Source organism: Hippopotamus amphibius, chromosome 14 (genome assembly GCF_030028045.1).
Source record: "Hippopotamus amphibius kiboko isolate mHipAmp2 chromosome 14, mHipAmp2.hap2, whole genome shotgun sequence".
Lineage (NCBI taxonomy): Eukaryota > Metazoa > Chordata > Mammalia > Artiodactyla > Hippopotamidae > Hippopotamus > Hippopotamus amphibius.
In genome coordinates, this window is record NC_080199.1 from 63,768,623 (window position 1) to 63,789,873 (window position 21,251).

At 39.9% G+C, this 21,251-nt stretch overlaps 1 protein-coding gene across 4 annotated transcripts in view; it reads left to right on the forward strand.

The window, feature by feature from the left end:
• RNASEH2B (ribonuclease H2 subunit B) overlaps positions 1 to 21,251 on the forward strand; it is a 73,763-nt gene that overhangs the window by 43,848 nt on the left and 8,664 nt on the right. For 2 of the 4 annotated variants that reach the window (XM_057707775.1, XM_057707778.1), the window contains 4 exons: positions 2,298 to 2,379; positions 3,720 to 3,762; positions 9,229 to 9,309; positions 11,736 to 12,168. In XM_057707775.1, coding sequence (XP_057563758.1) covers positions 2,298 to 2,379; positions 3,720 to 3,762; positions 9,229 to 9,309; positions 11,736 to 11,852 — 323 coding nt within the window. In that variant the 3' untranslated portion in view covers positions 11,853 to 12,168. Of the gene's footprint in view, positions 1 to 2,297; positions 2,380 to 3,719; positions 3,763 to 9,228; positions 9,310 to 11,735; positions 12,169 to 21,251 lie in introns of those variants that run through there. The other 2 variants (XM_057707777.1, XM_057707779.1) reach the window with 2 other exon arrangements.

Below are 21,251 nucleotides of genomic sequence, written 5' to 3' on the forward strand. Positions count from 1 at the left end.
GTGTGCATTTTATTTCAGAACCAAGTAGTATTTCTGCCATAGTTCACTTCTGTTACTAATTGATACTTAAAATATTCATTCAAGAAATATATGTTTTGCGCTAATAGTAATAAGAACCCTAACAACCCTGCTAACATTTATTGAGGGTGTGTTGTGTGCCAAGCCTTTTACTAAGTTGCCAGTGTGCGCACATGAGCTCATCTAACCCTCCCTCTAAGTCTCATTTTACAGTGAGAATCTTGAGGCTGTGTCCAAAGTCACACAGCTGGTAAATGGTAGAGCTGAGCTACTAATGGAGCTTGCCTGACTCGTAAGCCCACACTCATAACCTTTTTTTGTACTGTTCGTGTGGCACAAGGATTTCCAGTGAGCTGTATCTGTGTACAGCTTATTCTCAAGAAGCATAGGTCCTACCGTAGGTCTCAATATTTTGATTTTAAATGAAAATGTATTCACTTGGCAATTTATTTTTTTAGGTTATTAAGCTACACTTTTTGCTTTTTTCCAGTGTAGTGTCCTCTTATTTTTATATGTGTAGCTGAATAAAAACAGCTATCTAATAAAATTAAGTTTCTAAAATGGTAGGACAGAAATTATTCTGACTTTAAGCTCCAATTCACAGTTCTCCTGTTCTAAGTATACAACTCCAAAACATCTGAGTTTCATCATTAAAAAAAAAGACAAACTAGGAACGGTGGCCTGTTGGTAATTCAGGCAATCTTTGATTTGCAGAAATCCACCTTACAGTACCTTGTACATACAGATGATAGCTGGCTCCTGCCATTCTGGGAGTGGTAGACTTGCCCTTGACATCTGAGTTTACCGGCTATCAGTGTCTTTGATTGGCTTTAACAGAAGAAGAAAAGGGACTGACTGAGTCAAATGGCTGGATGGATAGACGGATGCATGAATGGATGGATGGATGGATGGATGGATGGATGGATGGATGGATGGATGGATGGGTGGATGGATGGAGAAAACCATAGATTTTCATTACATAGGAGAAGGGATGTTAGAGGTTATTTAGACATCTTCTCATTTTAAAAATGAAAAACTGTGGTCTTAGAGAAGTAGATGACTTATTCAAGGTCACCCATCCTAGCTAGCAGGCCAGGTCTTCTGCTCTGAGTCCAGTGTTTGTGCCAGTCTCTAAATGTAAGAATCTGGACTTGGCTATATTGCCATTTAGGGTCCCAGCCATAAAATAAGCTTTCTACTCTTTACGTTCTTTCCTTTTTTAGATCTTTAGCTTGATATGCTACCAGAAGAAGCAAACAAATGATATTTTGGCTTTCTTAAAATAACTTTCTTTGTCTGTTCATGACTCATTAGATAATTACTAACTCAGGACCATGAGCAGATTTTAAGAAGGGTCCAGTGATAACTTTCAGTTCTGTGTTGACAGTGAAAATCTCTTACTGAAGACTTTTTGAGATCAGGTGGTCCACATAGCAGTCACTTTCTGACTAATACTGAGGCAAATTGTTATCCTGACAGTGAAGGTAGAAGAGAAAGGAAGAAAGAAGATGATGAATATCCCAGCAACAAACCTGGGATATTGCTTTTGGTAGTTTATATCCCCTTGTGATTATCTCATCTGTTTAAGTTTGATTATCCCCTAGTATTCTACAAAAAATACTGAATTGAGGAACAGGGCTTTAAAACAGATTTTCTCTTATGGCCTGTATTTAATTGATACCAGAGCTTCATTTTAGTACTAAGGCTCCAAATGCTTTAGGAGTAACGATTATACATTCTGGTGAGTTTTGTTTTTTATGTTTTTAAGGCATTTTATTAGGTTGGGTGTATATATAACATTCAGGACTCTTATAAAGCAAGTACTTAATAAAGACATATATATTATTTCCCTTAAATGAGCATGCTCATTTACTGTTCAATAATTAGATTGATTTTACATTGAAGTAGACCTAGAAAAGATTAGTCTTTTAAAAAGGCATGAATATTTCATATTGTTACATCTGATTTTTGGACTTTATTTGTATTCAAGGGCCTTAACTAAAAAAGAACTCTGAGTTTTTACCTGTTATTTAGTGGGCATCTACTGTATTGTCCTTGACTGTCTCATCATATCTTTGACATCCTCCTACATATCCATCCACCATATCACCCCACTACTGTGGCAAAGAGATATGAGCATCCCCATTTCACAAAAAAAGCTTAAGTGACTTTCTAAGGCCAGATAGTGCCAGAATTTGAACTCTGGTCAATTTGACTGTAAAACTGCTATAATTATTGCTTTTTTTTTTTTTTTTCATTCTCCATTCTATTATTTTCAGAGGATTATACTCTTTATGCCCATGGTCTGATATCTGATTACATCCCTAAAGAATTAAGTGATGACTTCTCTAAATATTTAAAGTAAGTATGGTTCAGCTTTAGTCATAATTAAGCATAATTGTGCTTCTTGGTTTCCTAGAAACAGGATTTCTTCACAGCTTATATCACTTTTTCCTATAAGAGATTGGTCTTGAGTTATGTCATAGACTCTGTGGTTTGGGGGTGATTTTTAATGGGCAGCTGTTTGATTTGAACAGACTGATTAGTGGACACTAGTTGCAGGAGTGCCTGAGTGTTAGCATTGGAATTATGGGTTGTTATGATGTTAGACCGCAAACTGTGTTAAGATTTCATCCCCAGCCAGACTTAACTAATTTGGTTCACGGGAAGGAAAGAGTAGATGGCAGAGTAGAATATTTTTGCAAGTTATAAAGGTTTTGTACCATTTTTATTATCATTAGATGTTCACCAAGTATTTTTATAATGCCCAGCACTTGGAACTCAATGAAGGATGAAACACAATCCATGTCTTTGATGGGGAAGCAGAGTTTGGGGATGATTTGTGTCCCTTCCTTCATAAAGATCTTTAATAAATATAAAGACTCTACCTTAGGCTGAAAAAAATGTTTATTTTCTGTATTTTAGCAACTGTTGTTCAGATTTTAAGTTTGTGATGATTTAATAGCCTTTCCTGATTCTTATAATAATTTTCTCCTCTGATACATGAAGATAACATGACTTTCAAAAGATACAGTTGCAGTTTTAGCAAATTGCATTTTAGGTCTTACTTTAAAAAACAATTAAAGTTTCTGTAGTAGTATAGTAATATAGTATGTTGAAAGCCTGCTTTGAATTGATAAATATATCCTTCTGTTTAATATTTTCTTGGCTTTCTTTGTATCTGCTTATCTTGTTGGAGAACTTATGTCTTTGTATTCCATTATTTTTTAATATTCTTCTCTGCTAAATTTTTTAAATTTTGGTTAAAGACTTGAGAAAGATATGGTCAATTAAACTTTTCTTTAACAAAAGAAAAGTTTGTGTGATTTTTTTTTTAATCAACAGTTAAAATAATTTTCACTTTTAAATATATGCTGGATTCATCATTTATGATGAAAAACTACAGTACGAAAATGCAAGTTTTTAGAGGCTAAAGAAAAGCAATTCCATTTCAGCAAATGACTTCTATTTGTTTTTTAGCTCAGACAATTCCAATACAGAGAATTAAGGAGGTAAATGAACATTTATTCACTTAGAGAATTTCATTCTTTACGCTGAGGTGACTAAACATTAAGATATATGGAGGTGAAACTGTAAGATGAAAGTAGGACTTTCGTCAACTAAGTGTTAAGTTGGCCCAGTTTTTCTGTTTGTTTGTCTATGAAAAACCATGACTATAACTTCTATTTTTTACTCCTTAGGCTTCCAGAACCTCCAGCTGCAGCGCCAAACCCTCCATCAAAGGTAAGAAGCTGTTACTAAGATATCTTTGGAGGACTTGGAAAATATGCTTTCCCCACATAAATTTAGTTTACTTTAGGATATTTTAAAGCATACTTAATCCACCTTATGTAGAATAAAGATTATACTGGGCTCTCCATCAGTATTTTTACTTTTGTGGCTTTTACATGAATGATGAATTGCTGTGAAAATCAGAGTTGGTTTTAGCTAGGTCCCTATGTCAAAATATTAGAGGAGCATAATTAAAATTGAGTCTTTTTGAGTGAGCTAGATCCTGTAATTAACTTTATAATCACCAGGAATACTCTATGTATAATTAAAATTCATTTTGCCAAATACAGTTGTCATGGACATAAAGGCACATAGAGCATGATTTTTGCAACACAGAGAATCTATCAGTGGAAAAGCTTTTCTCTTCCAGATGTCCTCAGACTGCCACCCACAGCTCCTCTGCACTGAGGGCTACAGCTTAGGTTTGTCTCCCAGATACAGGGAGTAGAAAAGCCAGTTATAAACCACACCAGAGAGCAAAGAGTAGCATCTCTAAGTCCAGGCGTGATCGCAGACCACTGAGCACTGCTCAGACACAGGGAAATAAACATGCACCAGCTTATCAGTGAGGTCATTCTCCTGCCAACAGAGCAGTGAGTGCCTTGCGTATGAATGTAAAGTGGCTCTTAGACAACTTTCCTTTTTCCCTGCCTTCGAGGTGCCCAACATGCTTAGAATATAATTTTTTTTTAATCATGTTCTATTTGAAGGTGGTCATAGCTCTAAAAACATTCATTACTTTGACTTTTAGGAGAGGACATAAAATTTGAAGTGCATCAGTGTTAGTAGTGGGCCTTTTTCAGCAAATTGCCTAAGGAGTCAATCTTTTCCTCTCTGGAGGAATAGCACTGGAGGAAGTCAGTTGATGTAATATCTAAAGTTATTTTAGGTCAACCCACATTTCTTCGAGGCCAGTAGTAACCTTTGACAGCAGTACCAGGGGACATAGACACAGTTGTCTTGCTCTAAGAGGATAGGTGTATTTGTTTCTCTCCCTCCAAAATTTAAGCACACTTCTTTTTCCCCAATATTTGTCTTCCTTAGTAACATAAAGATCATTCATGAACGGATCTAAACCTATACTTGAAAGTTTTAGCTTTTGATATTGTTGCCAGAGGGTAGGCTCTTGTTTTGTCACAGAGAGAATTCAGAGATGGGACTCAGAATCCAAGTAAGCAAAGGATTTACTGAGTGACAGGACACTGTCAGGAGGGAGCCCAGGAAGGCTCAGGTGAGCAGGGGTGAGTCCTTTTGGCAAGCTGGTTATATGAGGTGTGAAAATGATCGGGCGGGATATTCATCAAGAAGGGAGGAGTTCGGGGTATGATTTCCTGGTTTCTGTCCCAGCTCCACCTTCCCGAGAGGAGGGGGAGTTTCTGGCCTCTCTTGGCCTTGCTCGGATGTGCCGTGGCGCAGTGCTTGCCAGGCGCTGCTCTGGCTGCAGCGCTGACTGCTGTGTTGAGGCATGAGGAGCAGAAGGCTGCACGTGGACCAGGAGGGGCCGCCTTTCTGTGTTTGCCTCCAGGACCCTTGTCTTCACAAGATGTGTGGGCTCCCGTCAGCCCGCAGGTTCTTGCTGCTCTGTGCTTGCCCCTAGGATCTGTGTCATCGCAAGGTGTGTTATGGTCTCCTGTCATGTGACCCACGCCTCCCTTCTCTGCTCATGTCTGGGTAACGGTCTGCTCTAACGTTTCCCTCCTCAAGGGGTCTGGACCCTTAAAATCTTTTTGGTCCATCTTCTGCAGCTGCCTCAAGCTGAGCAGGAGGGTCGTCCCTGCCTGCAGGGCCCCGATCACCCTGCTCTCTGTCGGAGAGAGGGGCCTCAGGGTCACGCACAGTGGAGGAGGCAGAGTGGGGAGTAGAAGGGGGCTGCAGCCCTGTCCGGTGGATGTTTTAGTCTCTATCTTCATGCAGGTTGGGTTGAAGTCCCTGGTGTGCCATCATCTGTAGGTGAGACGGTTGTAACCTGAAGAAATAAACTTAACAAGCGCCGGGTTAAAAAGGCAGGGGCCCAAACCCAGTAAAAATAATATAGTGATTAGAAGTCCATACACGGAAGCAGGCCATGTTTGGTAATACCCCTCTGACTGCAGTCCCTCTGGAGTTGGCTCTGGGGTTACCCTTTCCAAAAGTGTGTGGCCATTGGGCCTGTTCGTTTATCTCTTGGATGTCTTCTTCCACCTGGCCTGGGGCGTTGATGTAGATGCAACATGTTTTACCCTTTACTGCACATACCTCTCCCAGTTCAGCTAGGAGGTAGTCCAGGGCCAGTCCTTTATGATCATTACGTTTGCTAGGAAATTAAGGGCTCCCTGTGGTCCTGGGCAGAGCAGATAGACTATCTGACAGGTTACAAAGCATTGCCTGAAGGTGGGCAGAGCCCGCCATGGGGCTGCCAAACCAGCAGCAGCTCCAGTTCCTGCCGGGATGAGGCCCACCACCCTCTTATTTCAGGAGTGGCTGGTGTTATCGATGGTTGCAGCTAGGTTCGCCTGATTACTCAGCTGGCCTGGCATGCACTGTCCCACAGACAGGGCATAACCTGTACAAGGAAGGCCACAGCCAGTCTTGGGGAAGGGACGGAGGCGTTGGGTTAGTCTGAGGAGGCAGCTGGTTTACGGTCAGGCCACAGAGGGACAGGGATCCGGGGGGCGTGCATGCCTGGTGCACTTCTGAGGAGTAGAACCATTCCTGTAAGTGGTTTGTTTGGCCAAGAGGGGGTCTCCGTGCAGCTTGAGGAGAGAGGCCCACGATTATAAGAGGGGTCATGAGGTGTGGGGACCTTTCCATAGGCCTTAGGGGGGCCACATTGTAAACGCCGGACAACTGACATTTTCCCTCCCCAGTAAGTAGGTATCCCACCCGGGTTGTTTGTTTTTGGATCATATTTGTGCTGAGGGCACTAACGGGTGAGACTTCTGTATACAGATGGAGGCTTGGGGCACTGACACTGTGGGGTAGTGGAAGAAGCAGCAATCAGAGTCCAAAGCAGCCCCAGGCTGTCACTGCACGTTCTTCCAACGGTCACGTAGGGGCAGGGGCCGCAAGAGAGGCGAGTCTCATCGCACTTTAGAATAAGCACTTTGTATTGGTCAGAAACATTCATGTGAGGGGTGAGATTCAAGCATGGAGGCTACACTAGGGGTGACATATGAACTTTAGGAGGGGCAGGTTTAGCAGAACTGCTGCCAGGGTGAGAGTGAGGTTGTCATTTTTAGGCATAAAATGTAACACCTTTAACCCCTACGTGTCACTCTGAGGGTAGGGATGACAGATCTAGCACTGGGAAATTATACCCCGAACTCCTCCCTCCTTGATGAATATCCCGCCCAATCATGTTCACACCTCATGTAACCAGCTTGCCAAAAGGACTCACCCCTGCTCACCTGAGCCTTCCTGGGCTCCCTCCTGAGAGTGTCCTGTCACTCAGTAAATCCTTTGCTTACTTGGCCTCTGAGTCCCACCTCTGGATTCTTTCTGTGACAAAACAAGAACCTACCCTCCAGCCACACAAAGATGGCCACGGACAATTCATAAATGCTTCAGCACAGCTGTATTCCAGAAAAACATAAAAACAGACAGCCAGCTGGACTTGGCCCCTGGGCAGTACTTTGCTAAGCCCAGATTTAGATCTCGGCATCTCATTTCTCCTACATCTCAGCTTCATGTCTTGGACTATTTTAGTTGCTTTCTGAGGTTTCCTGCTCTATTGTGTCTTCCTGGGGCTCTAGTGTGTGCATCGCAAGCTGTACTGGATGATGTACCATAGTTTAAACAAGTAGGATAATGTCTGTTGCTAGCTTTCCCATCTGTGTCCAGGATTTGACTGATTTTTACAGAAATATAGTTGATTGCGTTCAGGAAATAACATTCTCGTGGCTATTAGGTAGCTTTGCATCTGTGTTGTAATCCATAGCATGGAGCCTCTCATCCTTAATATATTTTGCATTATTTTATTACTATTGCATTTGAGTATCTTGAGGCTCAGCTTCTTATTCTCGCCCCTTCCATCGTTTGAGTTTATCATTGTCAGCAGAGCTGAATGCAAGCAGTGGATTTGGAGATGTTCCTGAGTTCCCCTCTTTGCAAATTACTTGTAAGAATGATAAGACCAGTCTTAGTGTTTGTTCCTGTGTACTCTTCTGTCTGCCCTTCTTTCCAGAACTGTACCCATTTAATCAGACCCTTGGTTACTGTCTTTCTGAGCCACTTTTCTATTTCTTCTGAAACATTCCCCCAAATCTGTAGCAGCTCAGTCTTCTAAATAACAAAAATTTAAGTAGACGTTACAGTTAATGTTTTCTCCCCAACATATTCAACAGTGTGCTGGTGAAGAATTTCAAGACGTGTCATTTTACCCACTTGTGTTATACATGTGCTGTGGTATCTTTTAGTACCAACTCTGCAGTTCTTTGTGTAGTGAAAGCTGGGTGTGAAGAGTGAAGCTGGAACAAATCTGCATTTCCTAGGGTGGGTCCACGTTGGGTCTTGTCAACCCAGCGTCTCCACAAAGAGCTTGAGGAATCTGTACAAGTCCAAGTTGTGACCCCTGTGCAGTCAGGTCTCCATGTTAAACATCAAGACTTACCTGCCTTACTATGTGCCTTTGACATCATAAATGTGTCATGATTCCAACTATAACGTGAACACGTGGGCCACAGTCTGGGTCTTGACAAGATTCTCACATTCATTGATTGGTACAAAATGCTCATGTGAAAGGTAAAAGCAAGAGGTAAGAGGCTGACTTGGTTGCGCTGGGCCCAGCGGAAAGAGCCCTTGTACAGTAGTTGAGATCTCACTTCAGGTCCTCTGCTAGGTGAGCTTAAGCTGTTCATTTAACCTCTGTGTTTCCTTCTGCTGGCTGCTTGCTTTGCAAGGTTGTTCCTATGTGGATAAAATGAGATAGTTGAAGTGAAAGGAGGTAAGAACATAAGGCTATAAAGGTGGTAATAATAAGAATGCTGTTTCTGTATTCCTAAATGGGCATTACACCAGCCCTGGAGGTGAATGCAGTGGGGGTTCTAGCTGGACCCCTGGCCATCTTAAAGGAAATTGTCTTCTTTGACTTCTGTGCCTGCATTCACTCGCTTAGACTGTCCTGGAAGTCAGCAGTCACCTAGATGCCCCTCGTCCCTGGTACATACAGTAGGTGGTCATACTGCTAAGACGGCCTAAGGCTGGGTCGTGGGCTTGCCTGCTCACATCCCCCATCACTGAGGCTGCTTCTCAGAAGGGACGTCTGGCTTAGTTCCTAGGTAACTGGCAAAAATTGAAAGGACTTGTAAAACATTAAGCTCTCTGCAGGGTCTGCTGCTCTATTTGGCCTTGATGGGGGTCCAAATTGCACATGTTGGGTTTTTTTTTTAATGGATTGATGTGTCAAGTGACGTTTGACACTTCACTGCTCTAACATTGCAGAAAGTAAAGTTATCAGATGAGCCCGTAGAAGCAAAAGAAGATTACACTAAGTTTAACACTAAAGATTTGAAGGCTGTAAAGGTACGTGTCCGGGTGCAGCGGCATACTCCTGAATTCTGCGGCTGATGCTGCGTGGGGACTTCCAGGAACAACTGCATGCTTGATTGTGATTTTATAATTTTAACCATAAAGAATCATTAACTTGCATTTCTGTGACTTAAGAATTAATTCAGAACTGGGCATGACAATGAAAGTGTCAAGCGAGGAAGACTTTTTACAGATAAAGAAAGGCAGCACACTTATTAGCAAGAGTGTGCCTAAACTTTGCAGTATATTTAGAGTGATAGGGTGGGGCAGAGGAAGGAGCTCCAAAGGTAATTTTTTGTTGACTCTACTGCCCAGTAGTCTAGATATTCTGATAATGACAGCAATTAGTAACAACCCCATAATTCAGCAATCATCCCAGCAAATATTTTCATAACATTTCTTACTAAGCTTTATCCTATGCATCGTTATAAATACATGTATAGCTTTTAAAATTGGCAAACACACACACACACACACACACACACATATAGTTTAGGGTTCTGCCCTTTTCATTTAGCTCTATATTGTGAAAATGTTCATGTCATTAAGCTTTCTTTGAAAAATTATTAATGGTTTCATGATATTCAGTCGTGTGTTAATTTCACCATATGGACTATAATCTATTTAATCATTCCCCTATTTTTGGACACTTAGGTTACTTCAGCTTTTTTTTGTTTTTTTGTTTTAATGAAGTGATAAACATTCTTATTTATAGTCTGCATCTCTGACTATTTCATTAGACACAATTTAAGAGTAAAGGCTTAGAAAACGTGAGCTCTTTCCATGATTACTGAGATATATATATAGCTAACGCTTTCCAAAAATGTTGCAGAAATTTGTACTCCCAGCCATTATTGCTGATGAGTATTCATCTCACATTCTTGACAACATTGAGTATTATTTTTATTCTTGAAAATTTTGCCTGTCGAATTAGGCTATATTTCTTTAGGTGGAAAGGTTGTTTTTCCAAATGCTTATTGCCTATCCGCATTTTTGCAAATTGTCAGTTCATGTCTCTTGCCTGTTTTTATGTTGGGATAGCAGTGTTTCTCTTGTTGATTTGTAAGAGCTCATTGTAAATTAAGGCTATTAACACTTTTCATGACATGTAGGGTACAGATAACTTTCCCACTTGTTTAGCCTTTTCGTTTGACTTTTGAACTATTTTAAGTTTTTCTGATTAAATATGGAAGTTTTTTTTATTATTTTCTCATTATTTTTATGCTTAGAAAGACCTTGCCTGCCCCCAGATAGGTTAACTTCCACCTAGATTTTAACAACACTTACTCTCCTTAGATGTAATGTTTTCTAAAAGTTGTATTCTTTACTCTACATGTAATTTATCGGGATAATCCAACTCAAGATTCGGCTAAGTAGCTGGTTCTGTCAGTGCTTTCTGTAAGCAAGGACGTTTTTGAGTTTCTCTCTGAGAAACATTTCTGCTCCACCCTTCTAAGTGCTGTTTCCCATTGTATCCGCTTGGGCACAGCACCAGTGAGATAAGAGGTTGGACCAGGATGTCAGTTAAATGCAGGGGATAGAGGATAACGTCTCAGAGACTGTCACTTTTCCCCATCCAGCCAAAATATAAGCCTACTAAATTATAAGTGACAGAATGTAAAAAAAAAGTTTTTAGGGATCATATACTGACTGTGCCCTTAAAAGATACATTGGCAATGACTTTGTCTCACAGTTCCCAGGGAGACAGATGATTTTTTTCTTTGCTGATTCCCATCATTTATGCTTTTGCTGAACACACTGAAGTAAAATCAGCTGCTGTTTCCCTACTGCCAGTGCTTGTTAGAGGACATGGCAAAACCAAACAAAACAAAAACAGTGACCAGGAAGAGAGAGAATTTTACAATGCAGTTATTTGGAGTCAGCTCTTTGGAAAGTATTTTTTTGTTCTTGGAGGAGAAATGGGACAGCTATCCTGCTGGTCCTGGATGCTTTGCAATACAGGTTATCTTTTGAATATAATAGTTTTGTCCTTGGTTTCCCATAGAGCTTTTGAATAAAATCAGATGGTAGATTGTTGTGAATTATTCATCATGCGGTAATACAAGGCTGTAATTCCTCCCTCTGACAATTGCTGCCTGTGTCAGTTCCATTGTTGTGTTATTGCACTTAATACACCCTCCAGAATTATTTCCCCTAAAGTAAACCATTGGTTGTAACATTCCACTCGTTAGAAGGCAGCAGTTTTGTCTCCTGCCTCTTTTAACACATTTTGTCTCTTAGATCTGAATTCTGAATAGAAATCAGAACTTTTAAAAAGAATTACTCCCTTATGAAGCACGTCAGCAGCAAATGCTTGCCTCCCTTAACGAACCTTGAGACATGCATGGTCTTATTTAATTTGCACGTATGATTTGTAAATATTACATTCGTAACAATTTTTCTCTCATTTTCATTAACAGAAAAATAGCAAAATGACTGCAGCTCAGAAGGCTTTGGCTAAAGTTGACAAGAGTGGAATGAAAAGTATTGATTCCTTTTTTGGAGCAAAACATGTTAAAAAAATTGGAAAGATTTGAAACTTTGAAAATGAAATCAAGCAAAATTATTTGCTTTTTACATGTCCCATTTTCATCCTTCCTCCATGCCACTGTACTTCCTTAATCCTTAATTACCACCTTTTGAAAAAAAGTAGAAGGGGGGCAATTTTCAGATTCACTTGAACATTTCTTTGTATTTGATTTTTGTGTTTCCTGAACAAAATATGGGCGAGTAATTGTATAACAACTTCATGGCTTGTGGCCTTTGCAATTTTGTTTGACATCATGAAAAGTAATCAAGTGAATAGAATTAACCTCTAGCATCACAATTTCCTCAATAAACTGACGTGTGACAATTTTTGAGTGTATGCCTGTTATTTTATGCAGCTTTGCACATGGTAGCTATAGCAGTATGGTTTTCAATATCCTTAGAGAAATCGGATAACACAACTATCAGATAAACTACTACTTTTTAAAAGCCTTTTGTTTTTGGCAAGTCTTTTGTTTAATGTATTTTTCTGTTTTATGAGTATATGTTCTTTGTAGAAAATAGAGAAAAGTATAAAACAAAAATTATAATCCCCTGACTTTTCATTACTTAGAGATAATATGGTGCATTTTCTTCTATAATAATTTTTAAAGGAATTATAATAGTAATTTTATAACCTTTTTTCTTGACATCATTTTGTGAGCATTTTCTCAGGCTACTATTCTTCTTAAATATACTTTTTTAATGACAGTAATTTTTAATTATTTGAGAATTTGATTATTTAATGTTCATGGCCCTATTTTGCACATTTATATTATTTTTAAACATTTGCTATTGGAAGAATCAGATTATATGTAAATATTTGTCCATATCTTTTATTGTTTTCTTAGAATGGATTTTTAGATGTGGGCTTACTGGTTCATAACCAAGTTTTTCAAATATATACTTTTGGGAATATATTTCACAGAAAGGTTATGGTATCTTTCACTCTAACAAGTGATAGTATGAGTTCTTATTAGCTTTGAACAGTATCTTTGCAGATAAGTGGAAAAAGGCATGTTAGTGTGGTTTTAATTTAACATTTTCCTGATTAATAATGTCGAGTGAAAAAAAAAAACCACACAACTTGAAAGTTGAGAGTTATATTTTATTTGGGGACCTTACAGAGGACTGTAGCTGGGAGGCAGCTTCTCAGAGAGCTCTGAGGAACTGTTCCAAAGAGGTAAGGGAGCCAGGATAATGTAGGAATTTCTGTTGAAAAAAAAACATGTAGTCAAACGTTAAAAGATTATTGCTAATCATACACACACACAAAAACCTGGACATCTCACGGTATGATTTTAAGTGCTTTTCTGTGAATGGGGAGATGCAAGAGTCTGGGCTCACTGAAATTATTCCTTTGATATGCATTTTAACTGTCTAGGGCCGGTATTGCCTTTTCTCCATCCTGAATTCCCCTCAGGGTGCACCGTGGTGGTGGGGGTTGTGGGGGAGCGCTGCAGTGCCTAATGGCTTGATGGTGGGCAACATTTGTTGTTTTCTGAAATGGCAGGCAACAATTTCGTCCACAGTAATAATATTGTTCATTTTTTCACATTTACCTGTCATTTGCCATCTTATAGAGAATTATCTGTTTATCCACTTTGTTAAGTTGTTGGAATGTCAGCATTTTTCTTATTGACTCTGAAAGTATTTTATAACTTAAAGACATTTGTTTTTGTCCACCGTGTTCATTGTAATTTTTTTCCCCTTGGTTTGTAATTATTTTCTCACCTACTTATTTTTTCCATTAGATTTGTAGGATTAATCTGTCACGTTTTAAGAGTAAATTCTAATGGGTTTTTACTGAGATTTTGTTAGACCCATAAGTTATTTTGATAAAAACACATCTTTACAGAAGTCAGTGTTCTTGTTCTGGAATATGGTATTTGTCTGTATTTACTAAAATCCTAATCACACCTTTTGTTAACATTTGGTTCATCTTCATGTAGGTTTAGATACTTCTTTTTAGGAGTATCTCTAGGTATTCTTGTTGCTATTAATGAAATCTTTTTTTTTTTTTTTTGAGTTATATCTTCTAATTGGCTATTTTGTGGAAAAATTTTAAATTTTTATATATTTATCTTTTAAGCAACTAATTTACTAAATGCATTAATCTAAAATTTTTTATTTTATCTGTATGGGTTTTCAATGCATAATAAGGTGCTTAATCTTACTTTGAAAATTTTGTGTGCAATTCTTTCTGATAGATATACCTCTTTTATATCTTTTATATCATATTATATGGGTGAGACCATCTAGAGCAGTATTGAAGAATGGTATGTAAGAGTGGTTATCTTTGCCAAATTTGTGATTTTTATTAATGTGCATTACCATTAGTTCTGATATCAGCAGTTGTTAAGGTGATAAAGAGTATCTGTCTTTGGTATGTCCTTCTATACTTAGTTTTCTTAAAGTTTTAATCAGTAATTGGTATCGGCTGTTATCAGATATCTTTTTCACACCTCTTGTGATGATCATGGAGTTTTTTTTTTTAAAGCTCTTTATTGGAATATAATTGCTTGTACCAGTTTTTGAAGTACACCAAAGTAAATCGGTTGTATTTATACATATATCCCCATATCCCCTCCCTCCTGCGACGCCCCCACCCCCCACCCCGTCCTGGCCCTCTAAGGCATCACACATCATCGAGTTGATCTCTCTTTGTTATACAGCAACTTCCACGAGCTATCTATTTTACAGTTGGTAGTGTATCTATGTCTATGCTACTCTCTCACTTCATCCTAGCTTCCCCTTCGCCCCCCACCCCAGCCCCGTGTCCTCAAGTCCATTCTCTACATCTGCATCTCCACTCTTGCCCTGTCACTGGGTTCATCAGTACCATTTCTTCAGATTCCATATATATGAGTTAGCATACAGTATTTGTTTTTCTCTTTCTGGCTTCACTCCGTATGACAGTCTCTAGGTCTATCCACCTCATTACATATAGCTCCATTTCATTCCATTTTATGGCTGAGTAATATTCCATTATATATATGTGCCACATCTTCTTTATCCATTCATCTGTTGATGGGCATTTAGGTTGCTTCCATGTCCTGGCTATTGTAAATAGTGCTGCAGTGAACATTATGGTACATGTTTCTTTTCAGATTATGGTTTTCCTTGGGTATATGCCCAGTAGTGGGGTTACTGGGTCATATGATAGTTCCATTTTTAGTTTTTTAAGGAACCTCCAAACTCTTTTCCATAATGGCTGTACCAGCTTACACTCCCACCAACAGTGCAGAAGAGTTCCCTTTTCTCCACACCCTCTCCAACATTTATTGTTTCTAGATGTTTTGATGATGGCCATTCTGACTGGTGTGAGGTGATACCTCACTGTAGCTTTGACTTGCATTTCTCTAATGATTAGTGATGTTGAGCATCTTTTCATGTGTTTGTTGGCTATCTGTATGTCTTCTTTGGAGAAATGTCTATTTAGGTCTTCCACCCATTTGTGGGTTGGGTTATTTGCTTTTTTGGTATTAAGCTGCATGAGCAGCTTGTATATTTTGGAGATTAATCCTTTGTCCGTTGCTTCATTGGTGAGTATTTTCTCCCATTCTGAGGGTTGTCTTCTTGTCTTGTTTATGGTTTCTTTCGCTGTGCAAAAGCTTTTAAGTTTCATTAGGTCCCATTTATTTACTCTTGATTTTATTTCTTTTATTCTAGGAGGTGGGTCAAAAAGGATCTTGCTTTGATGGATGTCATAGAGTGTTCTGCCTGTGTTTTCCTCTAGGAGTTTTATAGTGTCTGGCCTTCCATGTAGGTCTTTAATCCATTTGGAGTTTATTTTTGTGTATGGTGTTAGGAAGTGTTCTACTTTCATTCGTTTATATTTGCTGTCCAATTTTCCCAGCACCACTTATTGAAGAGGCTGTCTTTTTTCCATTGTATGTTCTTGCCTCCTTTGTCAAAGATAAGGTGCCCATTTGTGCTTGGGTTTACCTCTGAGTTCTCTATTCTGCTCCATTGATCTTCCTTTCTCTTTTTGTGCCAGTACCATACTGTCTTGATCACTGTGGCCTCGTAATATAGTTTGAAGTCAGGAAGCCCAATTGCATCAACTCCCTCTTTCCTTCTCAAGATTGCTTTGTCTATTCGGGGTCTTTTGCGTTTCCATACAAATCATAAGATTTCTTGTTCTAGTTCTGTGAAAAATGCCGTTGGTAATTTGATAGGGATTGCATTGAATCTGTAAATTGCTTTGGGTGAGATAGTTATTTTCACAATATTGATTCTTCCAATCCAGGAACATGGTATGTCCCTCCATCTGTTTGTATCATCTTTGATTTCTTTCATCAATGTCTTAAAGTTTTCTGCATACAGATCTTTTGCCTCCTTAGGCAGGTTTATTCCTAGGTATTTTATTCTTTTTGTTGCGATGGTAAATGGGAGAGTTTCCTTAATTTCTCTTTCTGCTCTTTCATTGTTAGTGCATAGGAATGCCAGAGATTTCTATGCATTAATTTTATATCCTACTATACTAAATTCATCAATTAGTGCTAGCAGTTTTCTTGTAGCATCTTTAGGGTTTTCTATGTATAATATCATGTCATCTGCAAAGAGTGACAATTTTACTTCTTTTCCAATTTGGATTCCTTTTATTTCATTTTCTTCTCTGACTGCTGTGGCTAAAACTTCCAAAACTGTGTTGAATAATAATGGTGAGAGTGGACACCCTTGTCTTGTTTCTGTTCTTAGAGGGAATTCTTTCAGTTTTTCACCATTTAGGACGATGTTGGCTCTTGGTTTGTCATATATGGCTTTTATTATGTTGAGGTAATTTCCTTCTATGCCCATTTTCTGGAGAGTTTTTATCATAAATGGATGTTGAATTTTGTCAAAAGCTTTTTCTACATCTATTGAGATGATCATATGATTTTTATCCTTCAATTTGTTAATATGGTATATCACTGATTAATTTGTGTATATTGAAGAATCCTTGCATTCCAGGGGTAAACCCCACTTGATCATGGTGTATGATCTTTTTAATGTGCTGTTGGATTCTGTTAGCTAGTATTTTGTTGAGGATTTTTGTGTCTATATTCATCAGTGATATTGGCCTGTAATTTTCTTTTTTTGTGACATCTTTGCCTGGTTTTGGTATCAGGGTGATGGTGGCCTCGTAGAATGAGTTTGGGAGTATTCCTCCTGCTATATTTTGGAAGAGTTTGAGAAGGATAGGTGTTAGCTCTTCTCTAAATGTTTGATAGAATTTGCCTGTGAATCCATCTGGTCCTGGGCTTTTGTTTTTTGGGAGATTTTTAATCACAGTCTCAATTTCCGTACTTGTGATTGGTCTGTTCATATTTTCTATTTCTTCCTGGTTCAGTCTTGGAAAATTGTACTTTTCTAAGAATTTACCCATTTCTTCCAGGTTATCCAATTTATTGGCATATAGTTGCTTGTAGTAGTTTCTCATGATCTTTTGTATTTCTGCGGTGTCAGTTGTTACTTCTCCTTTTTCATTTCTGATTCTGTTGATTTGCATCTTCTCCCTTTTTCTCCTGATAAGTGTAGCTAATGGTTTATCAATTTTGTTTATCTTCTCAAAGAACCAGCTTTTAGTTTTATTGATCTTTGCTATTGTTTCCTTCATTTCTTTTTCATTTATTTCTGCTCTGATCTTTATGATTTCTTTCCTTCTGCTCACTTTGGGGGTTTTTTGTTCTTCTTTCTCTAATTGTTTTAAGTGTGAGCTTAGGTTGTTTATTCGAGATTTTTCTTGTTTCTTGAGGTAGGACTGTATTGCTATAAACTTCCCTCTTAGGACTGCTTTTGCTGCGTCCCATCGGTTTTGGGTCATTGTGTTTTCATTGTCATTTGTTTCTAGGTATTTTTTGATTTCCTCTTTGATTTCTTTAGTGATTTCTTGGTTGTTTAATAGTGTATTGTTTAGTCTCCATGTTTTTGTATTTTTTACAGTTTTTTTCCTGTAATTCATATCTAGTCTCATGGCATTGTGGTCAGAGAAAATGCTTGATACAATTTCAATTTTTTTGAATTTACCGAGGCTTGATTTGTGACCCCAAATGTGGTCTATCCTGGAAAATATTCTGTGTGCACTTGAGAAGAAAGTGTATTCTGTAGTTTTTGGATGGCGTGTCCTATAAATATCAATTAAGTCGAGATGGTCTAATGTGTCATTTACAGCTTGTATGTCATTTATTTTCTGTTTGGATGCTCTGTCCATTGATGTAAGTGGGGTGTTAAAGTCTCCTACTATTATTGTGTTACTGTTGATTTCCCCTTTTATGGCTGTTAGCATTTGCCTTCTGTATTGAGGTGCTCGTATGTTGGGTACATAGATATTTAAAATTGTTATATCTTCTTCTTGGATTGATCCCTTGATCATTATGTAGTGTCCTTCCTTGTCTCTTGTAATATTCTTTACTTTAAAGTCTAATTTGTCTGATATGAGTATTGCTACTCCAGCTTTCTTTTGGCTTCCATTTGTATAGAATATCTTTTTCCATCCCCTTACTTTCAGTCTACATGTGTCCCTTGGTCTGAAGTGGGTTTCTTGTAGACAGCTTATGTAAGGGTCTTGTTTCTGTATCTATTCAACCAGTCTGTGTCTTTTGGTTGGAGCATTTAATCCATTTACATTTAAGGTGATTATTGACATGTGTGTTCAGATTACTATTTTCTTAATTGTTTTGGGTTTGTTTTTGTAGGTCTTTTCCTTCTCTTGTGTTTCCTGCTTAGAAAAGTTCCTTTAGCAATTGTCGTAAGGCTGGTTTGGTGGTGCTGAATTCTCTTAACTTTTGCTTGTCTGTAAAGCTTTTGATTTCTCCATTGAATCTGAATGAGATTCTTGCTGGGTAGAGTATTCTTGGCTGTAGGTTTTTCTGTCTCAGGACCTTCAGTATATCCTGCCACTCCCTTCTGGCCTGCAGAGTTTCTGTAGAAAGGTCAGCTGTTATCCTTATGGGTTTTCCCTTATATGTTATTTTTCCTTTTCTCTTGCTGCTTTTAAAATATTTTCTTTGTGTTTAATTTTCGTTAGTTTGATTAATATGTGCCTTGGTGTATTTCTCCTTGGGTTTATTCTGTATGGGACTTTGCACTTCTTGGACTTGATTAATTATTTCCTTTCCCATGTTGGGGAAGTTTTCCACTATAACCTCTTCAAATATTTTCTCAGACCCTCTCTTTTTTTCTTCTTCTTCTGGGATGCCTATGATTCGAATGTTGGTGCGCTTAATGTTGTCACCAAGGTCTCTGAGACACTCTTCCATTCTTTTTATTCTTTTTTCTTTTTCCTGCTCTGTGGCAGTTATTTCCCCCATTCTATCTTCCAACTCACTTATTCGTTCTTCTGCCTCAGTTATTCTGCTGTTTAGAGCATCTAGAGTATTTTTAATTTCGGTTATTTTGTTATCTATTCCTGTTTGTTTGCTCTTTAGTTCTTCTGAGTCCTTATTAACTGTTTCTTGTATTTCCTCTATTTTGTTATCGAAATTTTGGATCATCTTTACTATCATTACTCTGAATTCTTTTTCAGGCAGTTTTCCTATTTCCTCTTCACTTATTTGGTCTTGTGTATTTTTACCTTGTTCCTTCACCTGTGACATATTTTTTTGTCGTCTCGTTTTCCCCCCACTTTGGATGGGCAGGATTGTGTTCCTGTCCCACTGGGTGTTTGGCCTGGGGTTTCAAGCACTGGAGTTTGTAGGCTGTTGAGTATAGCTGGGTCTTGGTGTTGAGGTGAGAACCTCTGGGAGATCTCACTCTGATGAATATTCCCTGGGAACTGGGTTTCCCTGTTAGTCCAATGTTCTGGACTCAGAGCTCCCACCTCAGGAGCTCAGGTCTGACCCTGGGCTTGTGAATCAAGATCCCACAAGCCATGTGGAGCAGGAAAATGAAAAAAATTAAAAAAAAAAAAAGAGAGAACAGCAGAACAATAGCAAGATAAAAAATATGATAACAGGAAACTAACAGATGTGTTAGAAAAAATTTTTAAAAAATGGAGCAACAACTGGAAGGTAAAACAACTGCAATAGCCTAAGTGAGGAGGTGGGAAGAAATAAAAGAAAAAGAAAAAAAAAAAGGAAAAAAAAAGCCAGAAAAGGCCTTGGCTGTGGGGGCAGGGCTTAGGCAAGGGCGGGGCTGGGAGGGAGGTTAGGCAATGGGCAGGGCCTGCGCTTAGAAAAGGCCCTGGGGGTGATGGGGGATGGGGCTTAGGCCCAATGAGGCAGAGGGGCCCAGGAATGCCTCTTGGTCCTTGGGGCAAAGGACCAGGTCAAGGTACCCAGAGGGCTCCCTGGGCCCAAGTTGGTGGGAAAAATGCTAGGCACCTCCCCTAGTCCTCCAATCTCAGAGAGTCCCTCCCCCTTGGGTTCTCTTCTTCCTCACCCCCTCTCTTCTATTCCCCAAGGACCCTCACAGCTGCAGGGGGCACTGGAAGGCAGGAGACCAGACTCTGATGCCCAACAGGCTTCCCAGGGCCAACTGAGCTTGGGTAACGCCTGCGGCACTTCCCCAGAACTCTCAGTCTTGTAGGGTCCCTGTCTACCTCTCTTCCTCTCCTCCACCCCCCACTCTCCTAGGTCCCAAGCAGCTGGTGGGGGCCCTGGAGTGTGAAAGACCAGGTCTGTGAGCCTAGCAGGCTTCCCAGAGCTAGTGGGCAGGGGAAATACCTTCTCTGCCTCCTTTGATCCTCCAATCCCAGAAGGCCCTCTCCCGTGCCCGCCTCTCCTCTTCTCCCCTGTCTTCCTTCTACACCCCTAGGACCAGTGAGACCTAGAGGGGCCCCTGGAGGACCGAAGGCCAGGCCTGGGGGGTACAACAGGCCTCCCGGTGCCAAGTGGGTAGGGAGATTTCCTGCAGCATCCCACCGATCCTCTGGTCCTGCAAGGTCCCCCCCACCACTGTCTGCCTCTCTTCCTCTTCTCCTCTCTTCCCTCCCTCCCATGCCTGTACGACTCACTCAGCCAGAGAGACCAAGGGACAAGACCAGGGAGCCCAGCAGCCCCACTGGGCCCAAATGGGCAGGGGAAAGGCCCTCCGCACCTCCCCTGGTCCTCTGCTCCTGGAATGTCCCACCACCAGTCTGTCTCTCTTCCTCTTCCCCTGCCACACTCCAACGTCCCCGGAACCAATGTGTCTGGGAGGGGGCCCTGGAGAGTTGGAGACCAGGCCTGGGAGCCCAGCAGGCTTCCCAGGCCAGTGGGCAACGGAAATGCCTTCTGCTCCTCCCCCAATCCTCTGATCCCAGAGCGTCCCTCCCCTCTTCCACCTCTCTTCTTTTGCCCCCACTGCTTCCCTCCTGTACTTCTAGGACCAACAGCTGGGAGGAGCCTTGGAAGGTGGAGGACCCCCCCAGAAGAAATACCCAGCAACGCCTCCCCTATTCTTCTGACCTGGAGAGATCCCTTCCCACCCCCACTGTCTGCCTCTCT